This window comes from Erpetoichthys calabaricus, chromosome 10, assembly GCF_900747795.2.
Source record: "Erpetoichthys calabaricus chromosome 10, fErpCal1.3, whole genome shotgun sequence".
In the NCBI taxonomy this organism is placed as follows: Eukaryota; Metazoa; Chordata; class Cladistia; order Polypteriformes; family Polypteridae; genus Erpetoichthys; species Erpetoichthys calabaricus.
Window position 1 is genome coordinate 170111832 of NC_041403.2, and position 16921 is coordinate 170128752.

Below are 16921 nucleotides of genomic sequence, written 5' to 3' on the forward strand. Positions count from 1 at the left end.
TTGATTTGGAATTTTTTCTTTTGAATGATAAAAAGGCGCAGACAAAAGCCTTGTGTCCTTCACCAGATATTTCATAGCCGGCCTTTGGACGCCATCACTGCCGTCGAGCTTTTTCTGTGGCTCTCGGTGGGCTGGTCGCCCGGCCCACTCTGCTCCAGTCCTCTCCGGTTTGGTGGTCTCAACTGATGTTCAGTGGGATTCCCATCAGGAGGCCTAGTGGGCCTTCTCCATTCTTGGCTGCCTTTTGAGGCCTGTGCCTGAGACTCTGCTCTCTGGACGTTGTGCCCCCCCGTGCCCTGGTAGTCTTTGTGGTGCCCTGCCCTGCTCTGTGTGCCTCGGTAGGGGGGCTGTGACTCTTCTTCTTTCGCATCCTTTGGATTTCTGTGCACGTCAAGCTGGAGGTCTCGTTTGGTTTCCGGATTGTTGTCCTGCGTTTCAGTAAACTCCTTTTGGCTGCTTTTGTGATTGTCTCTATTCTGTAATTCAGACAGTGATGGTGTGACTTGTTCATAAATACAAAATTATCAGTCAACAAAATAGTAATCCAATCAAAGCACACAGGCAGAAATCAGAAAAATAAGGGGAAATTAAAAAAGAATTAGCGAGAACTCCCATGGGCTGTGGATGAGGCCTGGGCTGTAGTGACACTGCACTCCAAACAAAAGACTTTTATGTTTGAATGACATGCGTGGCTCCCAGTGTCTACCAGTTACCAAGTGGCCAGTGGTACTGGGGACGGTCCAGATGTGTTAGAGGTCGAAACTGCAACCAAAACGAAAGACGCACAACCCACTCGGACATCGAGACCAAATAGAAAAAGCAAACTGGTGACCTTTTTATGTTGTCACATCGTCACCGCCTGACCCCAGCTGGGCCTGCGCCCGTTGACCCCATGCGTCGGGTGTCGTGTGCCCGGCTGGCTGTCTCCATCTCCGCCCCCTTGTTCGTTGCAGATGTGGTGTCTTGGCTGCGTCACATGGAGTACGGAGGGGCTCCGCGGCACTCGCACACACACTGGAGCCATCTGGCCAGCAGATGTCGACACATCAAAGGTTTTGAAGTTGAAATCCGCTCCTACCTGCCATGCCCTCCCACGCCCCTCCACCAGTGCCAGCCATTGGGTTATTAATTGAAGTTTACTCAAATTTACTTAATGAGCAGGCTGTCACTCAAAAAGCTTGGCAGTAAATTTAAAAAGTTTTTATAGGAGGAGGACGCGCTGATTACCTCACGACAGACTCCCAGATTGGGATGCGAGTGCAGCGGGTGACACCTCCGCACCATGCTGGGACAGGGTGAGGTGTGTTTTACAGTGGCTGGTGTGCCAATCCTGCCACCAACTCTCAGGTGTTCCCCATAAGCTGCCTGCAGATTAGCGTCACACACAGGACGGAGCAGTGGCAGGGTAAGGGCCCAACGGAGTGGCGATTACCTTCCGATTGTCACCTCGGAGCCACCGCCTTTATAGGCTGACGTCCCTCTTCTATTGTTTTACTGGGGTGGGTGCTTGCTGGATGGGTGGCCTGGGCTGCCACCTCACAGTTCATTGTACTCTGCTGGCCTTCACCAGGATGTCCAGATTGTGCCATAAGTGGGCACGGCCAGCTTGTGCTCACTCGGTAGGAGTCTGATGTCCAGCCACGTCGACACTCGGTAGAGCGGATGCTTGAATTGTTGATGAGATTTGCATTTCATTTTTGAAAAGTAAAGTGTAGTGCTTCATATTCGCCAGCTCAGCCCACTTCACCCACAGTAGTTTTGCAAGTTTGTCAGAAGCCGCTTTGCCCATCTCGCCCTCTCAGAGTTAAACAGATCTCTGTTTATGTGCCCACCCACCTCTGTCTGGCCATTGGTTAAAGGCCCACATGAATGGCCAAGGCTTTGGGTTACATGCCATGGTGCAGGCCAGTGAGGATGGGCATCTGCATCATCTTGTTCTGTGAAGAAGTGTTTGCCCTCTTCTAATGTCCACATGCCGAGTGACCTCGGGGAGGGAGCCTGAGTGAGTGAAGACGCAATGCAGTTTTTAAATTGGGACTTTCATTACTCAAGGAGCAAAGTGTGAAAAAGTAAATGCCCCTGTAGTTTCAGTGCTCAGCTGCAGCACCTTTAGCAGCAGTAATCACAACAAAGCGCTTTCTCTATTTGACTTCAGTCTTTCCCGTTGCAGCTGAGGATTTTTTGCCCACTCCTTCCTCTTCTCTATTTCAGGCGCATTGGTAGGTTTGCATGCGCCAGCTGCTCGTTTCGGGTCCCCTCAAGGCTTTGACTCTGCCACTCCAGAGCTTCTGAGCCATTCAGTCGTGGACTTGCCGTTTGTCATTTGACTCGTCGCCCTGCTGCAGGACAGAAGACGGGACATTCATCTTGAGAACTAGGGGGCTTCGCTCGCCAACCCCCCCGTCCTGCACTGCATGCCAGCCACTTCTCTTCCGCTTGCGTTTGTGGATTTCACTTTCACTAAATAACCAAACTTTTAATTCTCGTGGATACGCCTCTTTATTGGGCAGAAACACGACTTTTCCGTGATGGCAACACAAATTAGATGATCTACAAGTCTCTGAATGTATTGTTTGGATTTAAACTTTAAGTCAATCTCTTTTCGCTATTCTGTTATTTCACCGAGTAATAATTTACATTTGTTTGCGCTAATGTAATCTTTACTATCCTTTTTTCGAGACTTTTGAATTTTTCTACTTCCATTATCTCTAACATGCTCTGCCTGTGTATCGCACCAACATTTTTGAATTCTTTACGACGTTCTACTTTGTCTTCTTCTCTTTGTCTTTTATTTCCAGGGTTAAACTTCTTGGCACAAAGTCTCGTCTCGAGGACATGAAAGTGTCTCTCTGAGAAAGTCTCGTCTCGTCCCAGGATTTGTTTATATAATAGAGAGATATTCTGGTCAGGCACACAATTCAATAGTGCAAGGTCTTTGAGGGGATGGCAGACCTAGTGGACCCTGTGCCCCTCAAAGAGTTAAACTTCGGACTGGTCTGTTGTTGGCCCAAAGCTCTTGGGGTTCATCCTGGGGTTTCCTGGCGCTGGTGTTACTCTTGGATGCCTGTGGTTTCCTGCGTCTCCCTCTTATCACGGAGGCTGGAGAGGCCTGCAGTTGTTCTTCTGGAAAATGCTGAGACTTCTCGGAGGAGTGAGCACTGCTGACGTGTCGGACTCCTTGAAAGCTGATTGGGTGGAGATGACTTGGGCCCCCTTTTCAGAGCCTGGATCTCTCTCATCTTGCCTGTAAGGTTCCTTTACATTTTCTCTTATTCTTTGTACTTGCCCAGCAGTGTTTGAGAATACATTTGGTTCCTTGTTTTTGTTTTTATTTCAGCCTCATCTTCTATCATTTTTCTGGAATGTCATGTTGGTTTTCATGGACGCTGACATTTTCACAGTTTGCTCTTTACGGTTGCCATGTTGTTGTAGACGGACGTCCAGAAGCACACAGAGTTCTGAAGGTTGTTCAAAACTAAAGACGGTATTAGTGTTTCTGGCTTCCGGTTTTGGTTGAGTGATTTAGTGCGGGCGTCTTGGCTAACAGATCTGTTGGTGATGAACTTCGGTCCGATTCACGTGAATGTGCGGCCTTCCATTTGAAACTGCGGCCGATGACGAAGACTTAAGTACTGCGATAAGAAAAGCGTCAGCTGTCTGCTGATGTCCGCTGTCCAAAGTGATGTCAAGTGCAGAGCATCATGGGAGTGCAGAGTTCAGATCTTATCGTGTATATAAAGTGTGGTTGTGTTGTTGTACTGTTACTACTTCTTCTTCTTCTTCAGATGTGTTTGCCTCGTATGATCCTGGCGTCCATTAGGCTGACACACGTGTGTTTTCGTCCGCTTGATTTAAAGTCGTTTCAAGTATTGTGCATTCCTCCTGCTTGGTATTCCGGTTTGTGTAGCATTTGCTAGCGGTAATGTCTGGATTCTCGTCCGCCTCCCTTGATTGTCCGAGTTTGCGGATTTCAAGTGAGTAACCAGAAGGTGTGTTGGTGTGTTTCGGGTCTTCGTCCATTTCTGCTCCTTTTTGGTTTTCTGACTCCCACTGATCTCTCATCATTGAGTCGTTCTCTGCCATGTTTTGCACAGATTCCCCAGTTGAGCACCACCAGCTACACTTTGCTTCTCAGTTCGGTTGTTGCCCCCCACCCTGGGTACCCCTGCTAGTAACGGACACAATGTTCTTTTTTTGTAATTAAACAATAGCGCTTTAATGTTTCTCAAAATGTTAGGAGACGTCAGCTAGGGTGCCGTAAGCGTTCCTTAATCTCCAGATGTAAGATTTGGTGTTCAGAACGTGTTGAATCTGCGATGGCTTCCTCAACTCTGAGTTGGTCTCGCTGTGCCAGACGTCTCGAGTCAAGCTGCCACTCGTGGGGCGGGGGGTGTATCTCTGTGGCGCTGGCTGTGCCCAGTGTAAAGTCAAACCTGCGCCTCGCCGGAAACGCACTCGAGGATAAAGTGACGACGCCTTTGAAAACCGTGACCTGCTGACAGGGTGACACCAGGCCAACCCCACCATTCGTCCTGACGTGAGGAGGACGAGTCCTGCCAAGGCGCCGTACTTAACGTCCTGACAATTGAAATCACATTGAGCAGCACATGGGCTGAAAGTTTAAAATGATGAAAACCAGTCGTCACCCCCCCGACATAACGCGTGACTAATGCTGCCTTCCCTGTTTAGTCTCAGAGTGACACGGCCGGCCTTCTTATTTGTTCCTTTATGTAGTACAAGGCCGCTCCGTGCCAGAAGGAAGGCTCTGCGTTTCGGGGCTGTGCGTCTTAAACATTCTTCTGGTTTGTAAAGTGTGGTGTGAATGTGTTAAAGCTTTGAGAAGTTGTGCCATTAAATGGCGTCGAGTATGAGGAGGCGAGCCTGCAAATGGGACATCTCCCCGTTGTTAGGTAGGTGGTGGGGCCTTGAGATTTAAACTGATTGATGCACAGATCAGCAAGGGTGACGATGGAAGAGGAAGAAGAGGAAGAAGAGTGGAGAACGGCTTCAAAAGCAATGGGCACAATTGTGAGCCGTTTGCCTGGACGGTTCGCCTGGGGACAGATCCGCAGTGCCCGACTGTTTGTGGAGTTTCTGTTCAGCACAAGCACGATGATGGATTTCACCTTCATCAGACATGTCAAGACGTGGCCCACCTGCCGCCTGGGCACGACGGCCATTGCAGTCTGTAATGGGCAGAGTGAAGCGCTGCCACTAGGCGTGTAAATGGCATGTCCGTGCTCATACTGTACATTAGAACAGACCCTTCTCCACCCGACAACGGGCTCTTCCATTCTGTGAAGGAACACCAAGTCGAGATTTGGAAGGTCCCCGATGTCCCTCAGTTCTCAAGCACACTGCTCAGTCACTGGTGCCCCCTGTTCTCTTGTTGAAGAATTTCTTTTAACTCTAAATGCCTCACTCGTTCCTCTTCACTCGTCCTTCGTTGTCCTGACTCGGTGTCTTTGCTCTCTTCTATTTCTGGTGCTGATGTGTCTTTATTTCAGAATCCTGAACAGCTCCAGGTGAGGCCTCGGCAGTGCCTTCCATCTCTGCAGCGTGACCTCCCTTGACATGTGGTGGCGCTGTGTACACCTCACATCCCATTGGCCTACCTCAGTCATGTGACCACCACTCTCACTCTCTGTTGTTCTGCCCCAGCCTGCTCTGGACCTCCTCTGGTGCTGCTTTGTCTTTTTGATGTAAGGAGACTAAAACTGCAGACAGGACTCCAGGTGAAGCCTCGCCGGTGTGCTGTACGGCCTAAGGGGTCACCTCCCTCGACTCCCACCCACAGGGAGCTTCCTTCATCATTTCCATCTGTGCAGGCCGAGGTGGGAGTAGAGATCCTTTTAGTGAAGGACGGCGGAGATGAGCCGAGGTAAACAAAAAAGAAAAGGGGAGCCATAGAGACCAGTCCAGTCTGTCTTGTAGCCCAAAATGGAGTTTCAAACCAAACGCACTGCAGCACTCGGGTAACCAGGACCTGCCCACCCTAACCTTAATTGTCATCGTGGCCGTGCCGTCACTCGCTGTGCACTTCATCTAGCGCTGCTGTAGCGTTACCAGTAGGATTAAGTTGAGCTGTTTTGTAAGTCGCTTTGGATAAAAGTGTCTGCTAAGCAAATAAATGTAACTGCGCCAGTACAATATGTGATAATCTAAAATGACGGCACCCATCGATATCCAAGATGGTGTCATGAGAAGATGCAAAAGATTTTAACGTACTTGAAACAATGTTCAGTAAATTAATAAATGCAAATATGAATTCTATTGAGGGAAAAAAATTCTGGAGGCAAAGGGAAACATCTGTTTTTAATTTTTTTGCGTCTCTTTACATTTTTTCCCCCTCAGGTTTCCAGTTCTGTTCTTGGTTTACGCTTTCTTTTTTATTTTTTCTGAAGGGCTTGGGATTTGAGTTTAACGTTTTGGTTTCCTGTGGTACCGTTACAGATGCCGCCATTCCAGTGAAACACTAGTTAAGCATGAAGGTAGCCATCGTCATTGTCGTGGTGTTGACACTTGTTCAGAGTCTGCCCAGCATGCTGCCATTCTCCCGTGCCCGTGTTCTGAGGCCTCATATAACTGGTAGGTACACAGAAATAGAGGGTATTAGGCAGGGGGCAAATACTTTTTCACAGCAGCTGAGGTCCACCAAGTTGGCACACAGACGTGTGGCGTACCCTTGAGGTGCATGTCTGGACACTGCCTCCGTCGCCAAGGTAAGTCGGTGAAGACGGTGGCGGCCAGTCATTAATTCGTGGCAGGACACTTAGCAAGGCGCTGCAGACCATCTTGAAAGAGCGTGGTCTCCGGGTGGCCGGTGTCGAATGCATCACATCTGGACTTTCCTTTGGCTTCCCCGGGGTGATGATGGTTACGTAACATGTCACTTAGTGCTAATTACGAGTACACGCCGCCACTTTCTCTCGGCTCCGATTATTGCGGATGATTAGAAGTGGCGTGACCTGCCGCCATAACTCACATCAGGTGTTCAGATTGTCCCAGATGCTGGTTCAGAGGGCACAGAGAGGCAGATTGCTTGACGCTTCTGTGACTCTGCGTCCCCGTTAGTCCTACAGAAAAGCTCGGGCCTCGGCGGAGAGCAGAATTACTGGAAATGTCTCGGTTTGAGTCCGACTGTTCATTATGCTTCACACACTAACAGCTGCTGCCTTATGACAGCAGTGTGAGGGTCTTGGAATGGCATTTGAACCCTGGTGCGTTCACTGCCTGTGTGTTGGAGAGTCTGCACGTTCCAGCCTCAGTCGTGTCCATGGATGCCCACCTCCCTTGTTTCCATAACGGGCACAGCGCCATGATTGAATGACTGGGGGGGGGTCTTGAACGACCCTCATACACATTGGTTTGCAGGCACGGATGACTTGATTATAAAGAACGTGAGAGTCGTGCTGCAGCTTGTGTTTCATTGTTCATTTTGACACCCTCTCTTTCTAATGACTCCTTGACCGCTTGAATCTCGTCCATCTGATTTGTAAAATGGACGAGTAATAAAGCTCGAGGCATGCGATTCTCGTTATTTGTGAATTGAATCATTCACCTGACGGTGAGGCGCGTGAATCTCGAATGTTTGATTTTTGACGTGACTGTGATATTTGATTCATAAACTGGTTCATTACCTGAGAACGAGGCGTACGATTTTGACTGTATTGTCTTATTTTAATAGGTGTGTTGTCACGCTTTGCTTTCAATGTTACACGATAAGAATTGTCGGCAAGTACGCTCGCTGGCCATTTTATTAGGTACACCAGTTCAACTGCTTGTTAACACAAGTATCGAATCGGCTAATCACGTGGCAGCAACTCCATGCATGTCGGTCTGTAGACTTTGTGGAGACCACCTGCTGAAGTTCTAACTGAGCATCAGAATGGAGGAGAAGGGCAACTGAAGTGACGTTGAACATGGCCAGACGGGCAGCTCGGAGTATTTCACACACAGCCATCTCCAGGGACTACAGAGAGTGGTCCGAAAAGGGGAAAACGTGCAGTGAGTGGCAGGTCTGTGCTGGGCGAAGATGATGGCAGAGGTGAGAGGAGAATGGCAGACTGGTCTGAGCTGACAGAAAGGTAACAGGCACTCAAATAAATAAGTACTCGTTATGACCGAGGTGTGCAGAAGAGCAGCACACAGCACCTCGACCCTTGCAGCAGGAGACCACACTGGGTGACACTCCTGTCAGCTGAGAACAGGCAACTGAGGCCACAATTGGTCAATAGAAGATTGAAAAACGTCACCTGGTCTGAAGGGTCTCGACTTCTGCTGTGACATTCGGATGAAAGCAGGGATCCATCCTGCCTTGTGTCAAGGTGGTGTAATGGTGGGGGGGTAGGATGTTGGCCCACTTCTAAATGGCACAGCCACCTGAGTATTGTCACTGACTACGTCCATCCCTTTATGAGCGCAGTGTCCCCATCTTCTGATGGCTCAGTGGTACCTTATTAGCAATAGGATGCAGCAGTTGTCCATCCCTACGTGAATTCCTCAGGCGCTCTTTGGTAAATAAAACACCTCGGAGTTAAATGTGACGGACCAAGCGTTATCAATGTTAGGCTTCAAGTCATTCGGTTGATATCCTTGGAATGGGAAAAAAAACAAATCGCCAATCGAAGAACCCGCCATTGTGGGCTAAGACGACACCACATTCAGTAAGGATTGGGTTCTAGTTGAGCACTTGGGTTGGAACTCAAACCTGCGGCCCTCCAGGTGTGACGTTGCCCACCCCTGATAGTTGTATGTCTTGATTGGTAAGGAGGACTGACTAACGCTTCAGAATGTACACATGTCTCCAGCTCCCCCACGCGCATTCAGAATGGTGGGCACAGCTGCCCAGTGGTTTATACTTTGAGAAGGTGTGTGTGATGGCGTACATCTGCCGTAACGTGTTGTAAGTTCGTCCCGCAAAGGGCCCTGCAGTTAGATGGTTTCCATTTTGACAGAAGCGGCGAGGGCCGATGCCCATCTTTATGCAGCCCAAAGCCTTCTGAGATGCGACTGCCATCTGATCTGATGACGTGTAGTCCCTGCATTGTTTGTGGCGTAACTGCTTTTGAAATTGAAGGATGGGTTTGCTATCGTCGTGTTCTGGAGGGCAAAGCCCGGGACGTTTGGTGAAGGAGATTCAAGTGAAGCTGATGAAATGATGTTTGGACTCGGCCGTTGTGTGCAGCACCCACCTGAAGAACACGACAGGCTTCCCTACTCTGTCACGTCAGGAGTTTTCCCAGCAGCACTCGCCTCCCCTCTGGGGGTCGCACCGAATCCGTCAGTCCAGATGTTGTTGAACTCCGTTATCAGCCAATCGCGTGATTAATCAGTCGGCCTCAAATAATCTCTCAAAATATAATTCAACCCCAAAAATGGGTGAGCAGGTTACATATGTATTATTATTATTATTATTATTATTTGTGGTACGTCAGTATTATGCGGACTCTTATACCTTTACTCACACACGTGGTCACGGTGGTTGCACTTCGACCTTCATCAGTCCTTTTCTAGGAGTCAACATGGCCGTCCTGCTGTTCGTTTGGACCCAAGAGCAGCCAGCAGTGGTCCGCTTTTTGTGGCTTGAAGGGGACCCCATAGATGGCTCTCTGCCCAATGTGGAGCTGCTGTTTTACCACAGTGGAGTTCAGAAATGGTGGGCCAGCAGTTCAGTGCAAAGAAGTAGCAGGGCGCCCGTCCACTACTGACGGCAACAAGACTTTTGGCCCCTGGTGCCCCTCCAGCCCTTAAGAAGCGGACCACTGCTTGCTGTGCTCTACACAGAAAAGCTGAGTGACCAGGGTCGAAACGTCAGCACTGTGGGGTGGATGCTGAAATGCGGAGTTTGATACCAAAGCGAATAACGGAGAAGTCTCCACTCGCGGGGGCCGCGCTGTCTCCTCATTCCGACTGAGGTGCGGAGTTTAATTGTGTATCCTGTTGGGATTTCGAGAGCCCCGATTAACACCCAACACTGTGTTTTGAAGGAGGGGTGCATGGTCCCCTTTGGGGGTCGGAGTGTGAGGTGCCAGGATTGCACCATTACATGATGGTACCGTTCAACCCTAAAGCACAAGCCCACCCTCTCACTACATGTTGGGGGTACTGCTTGTACAGCCAAGCCAGAGTGTCACAGACGTGCAGGTAACCTTTGACCTGTCCTCGCACAGTGGGCGGAGGGGTCACATTGTCACCGCTTGTTTGTTTTTGCCACTCTGACTCCATCGAGCGACCCGTCGTGTGTCATTTCTGGTGAGAAACTTGAATTCTGTAACAGCAACCATAAAGAATGTGACCAGCGCTGTCGAAAAAATACACAAAACGGCAGCAGAAGTTGGTGACTCCGGAATTTAACAAACGGACAGAATGATAAAAATATTTACAAGGTGGGAATGAAGAGAAGCACACAAATGAGCGTGCAAGTGCTGACAATCTGGGCTCGGTTTGTAACGTCTGCCCTGCCAACCCATTGTTGTAAAGCTGAAAATGTCCTCTCGGTCTTTGAGGAAGTAAAACAAAATGCAACAAAGGCCCAACTTTGAAAACAATTCACTGAGTGGACCGCCATGCCCACCTTTCCAACTTTGTTTCATTTCGCAAGGTCGGCATCACAATAACAAGACAACGGGTTTGTGCCACACCTCCCGAGTACGGTGGGCCGCGAGGCGTTTGTCTTTCCCCGGCCCCCTCGATCAGCGGGTAGGTGGGCCTGCCAGAAGACAGCCGGGGCGGCCGCTGGGCCCCAGGCAGCAGTTTATGATGATGTCGGGCCTGACAGGCTGTCTGGGCCTAATCGGGGACGGACCCCAAGGAGACACACGGGGGGCTTGTGCGCTGCGCCGTTTGTTTGTTTGTTTGACTGACGCTTCCTTTTAAACGTAGCACTTTTATTAATAACAATAATCCCAATCCCAACATTCCGTGGCAGATTTCTAAACACTTCCTCCTTTTGTGGTCCTGCAGGTGCTTAATTAAGAAAACATGCCGGCTCATGCTTGACTTTCAAGTTTAATTTATTGCATATTAAATTATGATCCTTTGGGGTGAGATAATGACAGCGTTATTTATGGCGAATGGCACCTTTTCACACAATACTGCTCCAGTGTGGAATGCATTGTTTTGGCATGCGGATTAAATATATTTCCGATAGGTTTTTTTCTTATTAAATAAAAACAACGTGTGCCTTCTGCAGATAGAGGAGCGAAAGTGAGCCTGGCACAGCAGCAGCCGGCATCGCCCAGAGCATTGAACTTCATGCCATCGCTCACCGGCCGCTCTGTCCCGACACGCACCCCCGTTCTTTAGGTTTGGTCCACCAGATATGTGAGGGGTCCACCACTCCCACCTGCTGAGCTGCAAAATGGCGTGCAAGAAGGACGAGTAGAAGCAGAGAGCGTTGGGCACGGACCTCGTCTTCTGCAGTGTGTAGTTTCAGTTGGTGAAGTCTACAAGTGACATCCACAACTGCAGTCGAATCGAGTTGGGTATTTGGGTAAATGACAGTGGTGCCATAATGTTTTAAAATTTGAATTGCAGTATGGGTACAAAGGGCAATCCGATCTGATTGAGACTTTGGGCACACACTCGAGTGATTCGCTGCCAAGTGTGAGGTGGTCTGGGGTCCTCTCTCTCTCTCTCTCTCTCTCTCTCTCTCTCTCTCTCTCCCTCTCCCTCCAAAAAGCCTGGATTCTTTGGGACAACTGCCCCTAGTGGTGGAGTTCAGGTACCTCTGAGTTGTGTTCATGTGTAGCGGGCAAAGGAAGCGTGAAATCGACCAGCGGATAGATTGGAGTGGTGGCAGCTGTCATGCGTGTGCTGCACCGGCCCCTGGAGATGCAAAGCTCTCGATTTACCCATCGACCTTCATCCCCATCCTCTCTTTTGTTTGTGAGCACTGGGTAAAACAGCCTAAAGAATGAGGTTTCTTTGCAGGGTTGACCCTCCATGATGGCGTGAGAAGCTCCACGATTCTGGAGAGCTTCCGAGTAGGGTTGCTGCTAGTTGAGGGGGTTTTGGCCATGTTGTAATGATGCCCAGACCCCACAGGGGCTACCCCATAGTTGCTCCAGGCACATCCCACTGAGCCGACCCGGTGGGATTATTCATCTCGGCTGGTTTGGGAATTCCTCTGGAAGAGCTTTATGGACAAGAAAATCTGAACCGACCTGCTGCTGCCACGACCCTCACCGGGGAAAGTGGGTGAGAGGATGTGGTTTATGGGTGGAGCCTTAAGAGGCGGGGCCACTGTGATGTCACTGCTGATGGACAGCGGTCAGGCTTTATATTCATTAATTGTCCATGCGATCTTCGGTTAGGTTGCTTTGAGTTTCTGACTGGTTTAGATTTTTCTTTTGGTTTGTGGGCACAGATTTCCAGTCTGTGTTGTTGACTACACCTGCCATCTTTATTGTTGCTAGTATGATGAGTGTGTGTGGAGGTGGGAGTGAGCGGTGAACCGGCTGGTTGAGGATTAGGCCAGTCGTACCCCACTGGCTTCAAACAGCCGACACGCTCGTTTTAGGTGCTGTGTGTGTGTGTGCGCGTGTGTGTGCTTTACGTTTTCGCCGGTTTCACCTGACCGATCCGCGTTTGCTCTGTGAACTCCTCACGGCTGCCATTCTGCTGGCGGTTTTCTCGTTGCTAACAAGTTTTTACTTGGCGGCCCTCTGACTTTCGTGCACCTAACGTAAGTTCTGCACTTCTCTGTTTCAACACACAGCAAGAATTAGAACAATAAATTCCTGAAACCCTGCCCAACCAACCGCCTGAATGTCAAGTAAATGACTGATACTCATTATTATTATTATTTTTAATTCAATAAATTATACTTTGACTGGTAATTACGCTTTGAGTAAGTTTATTGTTCTTCTCTTCCTCTTAGGCTTGCTGAAGTTTTGCACGGTTGGATTTTGTGGCATTGCAAGTCTGATCGACTTCATCCTCATCTCCATGCAGGTGGGTTGCTTGTTGGTGCCCAGAGTGGTCTGTCTTTTCTTCTGTCAGGTTGTCCGTCAGGTCTTGTGATGCCTGATGAAAACTTGTGAACTCTCCTGGTCTGTCTTCAGAAGATTTTGCCAGGTTTAAGTGAGGCTAATCCCACCGGAACACCTCTGGAAAAGAGGGAGAAATGCTGGTGATGTGAGAGTGCAGGATGGCTGCTAGGAGGCCCAGGAGGGATGCCAGCCAGAGATAAACATTCAGTAGCAGAAGGTACTGCCAGGGCGGTGATGGGCACCACTCCCTGGCACACTAGAAGGCAGGTAGGCAGGCCGCTGTAGTGAGCCCTCCGGTTGAGTGCTGCAGTGCTTGGGAGAAAATAGCAACACCTTCAGGCCACTAGGGGGCACACAGTCCAATGGCACTACATTGAATGGCCCAAGGTAGTCAAGTCAAAAATGAACCAAAGTGCTGCTCAAAATGTAGAACAACAAACAAGTAAAATGTGAAATAAAAAGGCTAAAACATGCACAAGTAAAACGCACACAGCAATTCCAGTAAAGGAAACGAACAAATAGAGAGATTTCCACAGTAACATCCACCAACAGAAACGAACGTCCACCGTCAACCCCAAATTCAGATTTAAACAGTCGTTAAAATACCGCAGTCTTCAAATTTCTATGATTGAATCTGAGCGAATCGGTGTGCTCCACCAAATATAGCGCTGAAGGCTGGTCCCTCAGGAGTGATGTCATGGGGACACACAGGACACAAGGAGCATAGGCACACTTAGGGTGAGACACGCCTTAAATAATTAAACAACCACACGATGGTAACACTTGACAAATCGTGACTCCGAAAATATGGAAAATCCAAAAAAAAAAAAAATGATCTGAGGCCGAGGCGACCCCTCTGGGCAAACCGGTGGAGTAACTGGCAGGACGATGTGGCGTCACAGGTAAGCAGCCGTTGTTCAGCTAGTCGGAGGGTCCAGTGAATGCAGCACATCTCTGCTGAGGGTTCAGTCGTCTGTTGCTGCTGGTGGGTTTCACTGGTCATTCTCCAGCTGACTGAGGTCCATGACATGACGGAAAAGTGGAGGAGCTTTCAGGTTACGGTCGACAAGCTGGAGGTGTGACTTTGTGATGCAGAGTGCAGTAACATCTCTTCATTGCCATCTTCTGAATGAGGCTGAAATGTTTTACTGTAAAATAAGTAAAGTGTTGTGCACGTTCACCTTCAGCGGCCATTTTCAGTGCAAACTCTCCTCCAAAGGGAGCCCCACCATCTAAAAGTAAGGACTGACTGGGAGGAGGAACAAGTTGTGGGTTGAGAGTGTGGGGGTCTCGGCCCGTCTGTCGGCTTACATGACGGACTCCGGTCAGTGAGAAGGTCCGCTGACTTCAGCCTGTTCTCCTGGGCCAGAACGATGGCATTGTAAACTGTTGTAGCTGATTTCTTTCCTTACTGTACCCTCACTATTTATTCTTCTTTATTGTAACCTTAAACCTTTTTGTTTTTATTTCAGTGTTTATTATTAGTATTGGGCGGCACGGTGGCGCAGTGGGTAGCGCTGCTGCCTCGCAGTTAGGAGGCCTGGGTTCACTTCCTGGGTCCTCCCTGTGTGGAGTTTGCATGTTCTCCCCATGTCTGCGAGGGTTTTCTCCCACCGTCCAAAGACATGCAGGTCAGGTGCATTGGTGATCCTAAATTGTCCTTAGTGTGTACTTTGTGTGTGTGTGCCCTGTGGTAGGCTGGCGCCCTGCCTGGGGTTTGTTTCTTGCTTTGCGCTTTGTGTTGGCTGGGATTGGCTCCAGCGGACCCCCGTGGCCCTGTAGTTGAGACATAGCAGGTTGGGTAATGGATGATTTATATTGTTTGAATTGTATCAGTGCCCATCTATTCTGTATTATTTTCACAATCCACATCGTCGTCCTTTCCCCTCCATCCATCCACACGAGGTAGCTCATCTGACCAAAGCCAACTGCACTCCCCTGCATGTCTAAGCAGTGCCTTACGTTTTTCTCTTAATGCCAGTGCCGCTGTCCTCTTGTGGGCACATGCCAGGTTGCAGTACCAATCGGCTCTCAGCTTTATGTGCTTTTTATGCCACTAATGATGATAAAAGGAAAAAGGTCTGCTATGGCCATCCACGCCGAGACACCAAGTGTCATTTCTTTCTGTGACAAGATCAGATGATAACTGACGACCCCGTGTTTGAGTGAAATAAAAACAACAAACACCTGTTGGTAGACATTTGCTCAAATCCATTTTATGATCTTTAGGGTTTCTTGCCAAAACGGCGTCATGATTTGTAGCAGTTTTAAATGAAGTTGGAACGAGTCCACTTTGAGTCATCGTAATAACGTCACCGAATGCCACTGCGTGTGTGGAGTTGCAGCAATCCGTGAGACGACAGCACTTCTGCGTCATGCCCGTGTTTCAGCAGTGCGTGCCAGGGCAGCTAATCATTTGTAAACCCCACCCTCTCACACTGGCATCGTAAATGGCCGATGTTTTGACAATGCCAACTTGTAAGACGTCGCATGGCCCTTCTGCATGCTGCCCAGTGTCACACTCGTCCTGTTGCCCCACGTCACGTCGGTGAGGGATCTCTGCGTTCAGCCCCGAGTTCCAAGCGTCTCCTCCATCAGTCGTGTTGAATTAGTTGACCTGCCCTTTTCCCTTTGTGTTGTGCAGTATTGTCCCTTTTACAGGACATTAAGATGAATGCGTACTTTGTTTTGTTGTTTAATTCCCTTTTTCTGTAGTGGTTGCTTTTTTATTTGTGTCTGAATGCTGACAATTAACATCAAGCTGAGCAGACCCCAGCGCCAACGACTCTGAATGGCGCGACTGCTTCAGTGTGATTAGTAAGTGATTGTCTAAAATAACCAGAATATTCAAATTAAAAGGACAAAAGAATAAAGTTAGCCATCTAACACACACACTCACACACACACACTCACACTCACTCCTGCTTCATTCAGTACAAATATGGCATCACCCGTTTATAATTTCCAGATGGGTGTAAAAACATAAACTGGGAAACCACAGCCTCTCCAGTTGAGGGAAGACCCACAGGGGGCCACCAGGACTGAAGGTTGTGGTCTCAGTGGTCGTGTCACACTTCTAGCTGACCTCAACCTTTTATTTACTCAATCTGGGTGGGCACACGACACTTTGTTGGTATCTGCTGGCCTCGCCTTTCGATTACTTAAACTTGAACCAAATGCTTTGGGCCGCCCCTTCTCATGCCACGTGGCACATTTTTTGCTCATTCCTCCTGCCAGAGCAGGTGCAGGTCACCGGGCTCTGTGGGCCTCTCTGCTCAGACACACATCATCTGGGCTTTGTGATGGCCGCTGCTTGTGCTGCTGAGCGGCAGATTGGCCTACAAGTTTGAACTTCGGGGCTGATGTCCCGAGTCGTTGCTTCAGAAGTTGTAGATGATCCTCCGCCGTCCTGACGCCATTTCTTTCCTAAGGATTCCAGTCCCTTGACCCTTCACAGTTGAGAGCTCATTCCTTTGCTTCAAAGCCTCACCCTTCTTCCTTTGTACATCGCGGTGATCCTTCTGCCCAGACAGTTCTATTTTTGTTTCATTGGACCACTGGAAACCCCTCCAAAAAGCAAGACCTTTTGAGCCGATGCCCACCTTCACACTTCAGTGGCAGTGGAGGACTTCTCTTAATGGTGGATACTTTGCCAGTCCCTTGGTTGTCTTGGAGTTCATTTGAACCTTTCACCAACAATGTTTGCCTCAGTATCTGTGTGGCCCCTTGACGTTTGTATTTGCACATATTTGTTCGTACAGAAGTCATCGTGTTGTCTTCCACTTGGGCAGGAATCAGACTTGTGGGCAGCCCACCCGTATTCGTCGACGGTCTTGGCTAAGCTGCTTGGAGTCTCTCAAAGGCCACAAGGCATTGGCTCTGAAGGTAGGCAGCCACTGGCGCTCTCCCATTTAAGACAATGAGCC

At 49.1% G+C, this 16921-nt stretch overlaps 1 protein-coding gene across 1 annotated transcript in view; it reads left to right on the forward strand.

Annotated features, from left to right (window-relative positions):
- The window catches only part of tm2d1 (TM2 domain containing 1), a 48755-nt gene that overhangs the window by 12795 nt on the left and 19039 nt on the right, over positions 1–16921 (forward strand). Inside the window, exon 5 of the mRNA XM_028812486.2 lies at positions 12884–12957. Within this exon, the coding sequence (XP_028668319.2) occupies positions 12884–12957 (74 nt within the window). The remainder of the gene's footprint in view (positions 1–12883; positions 12958–16921) is intronic.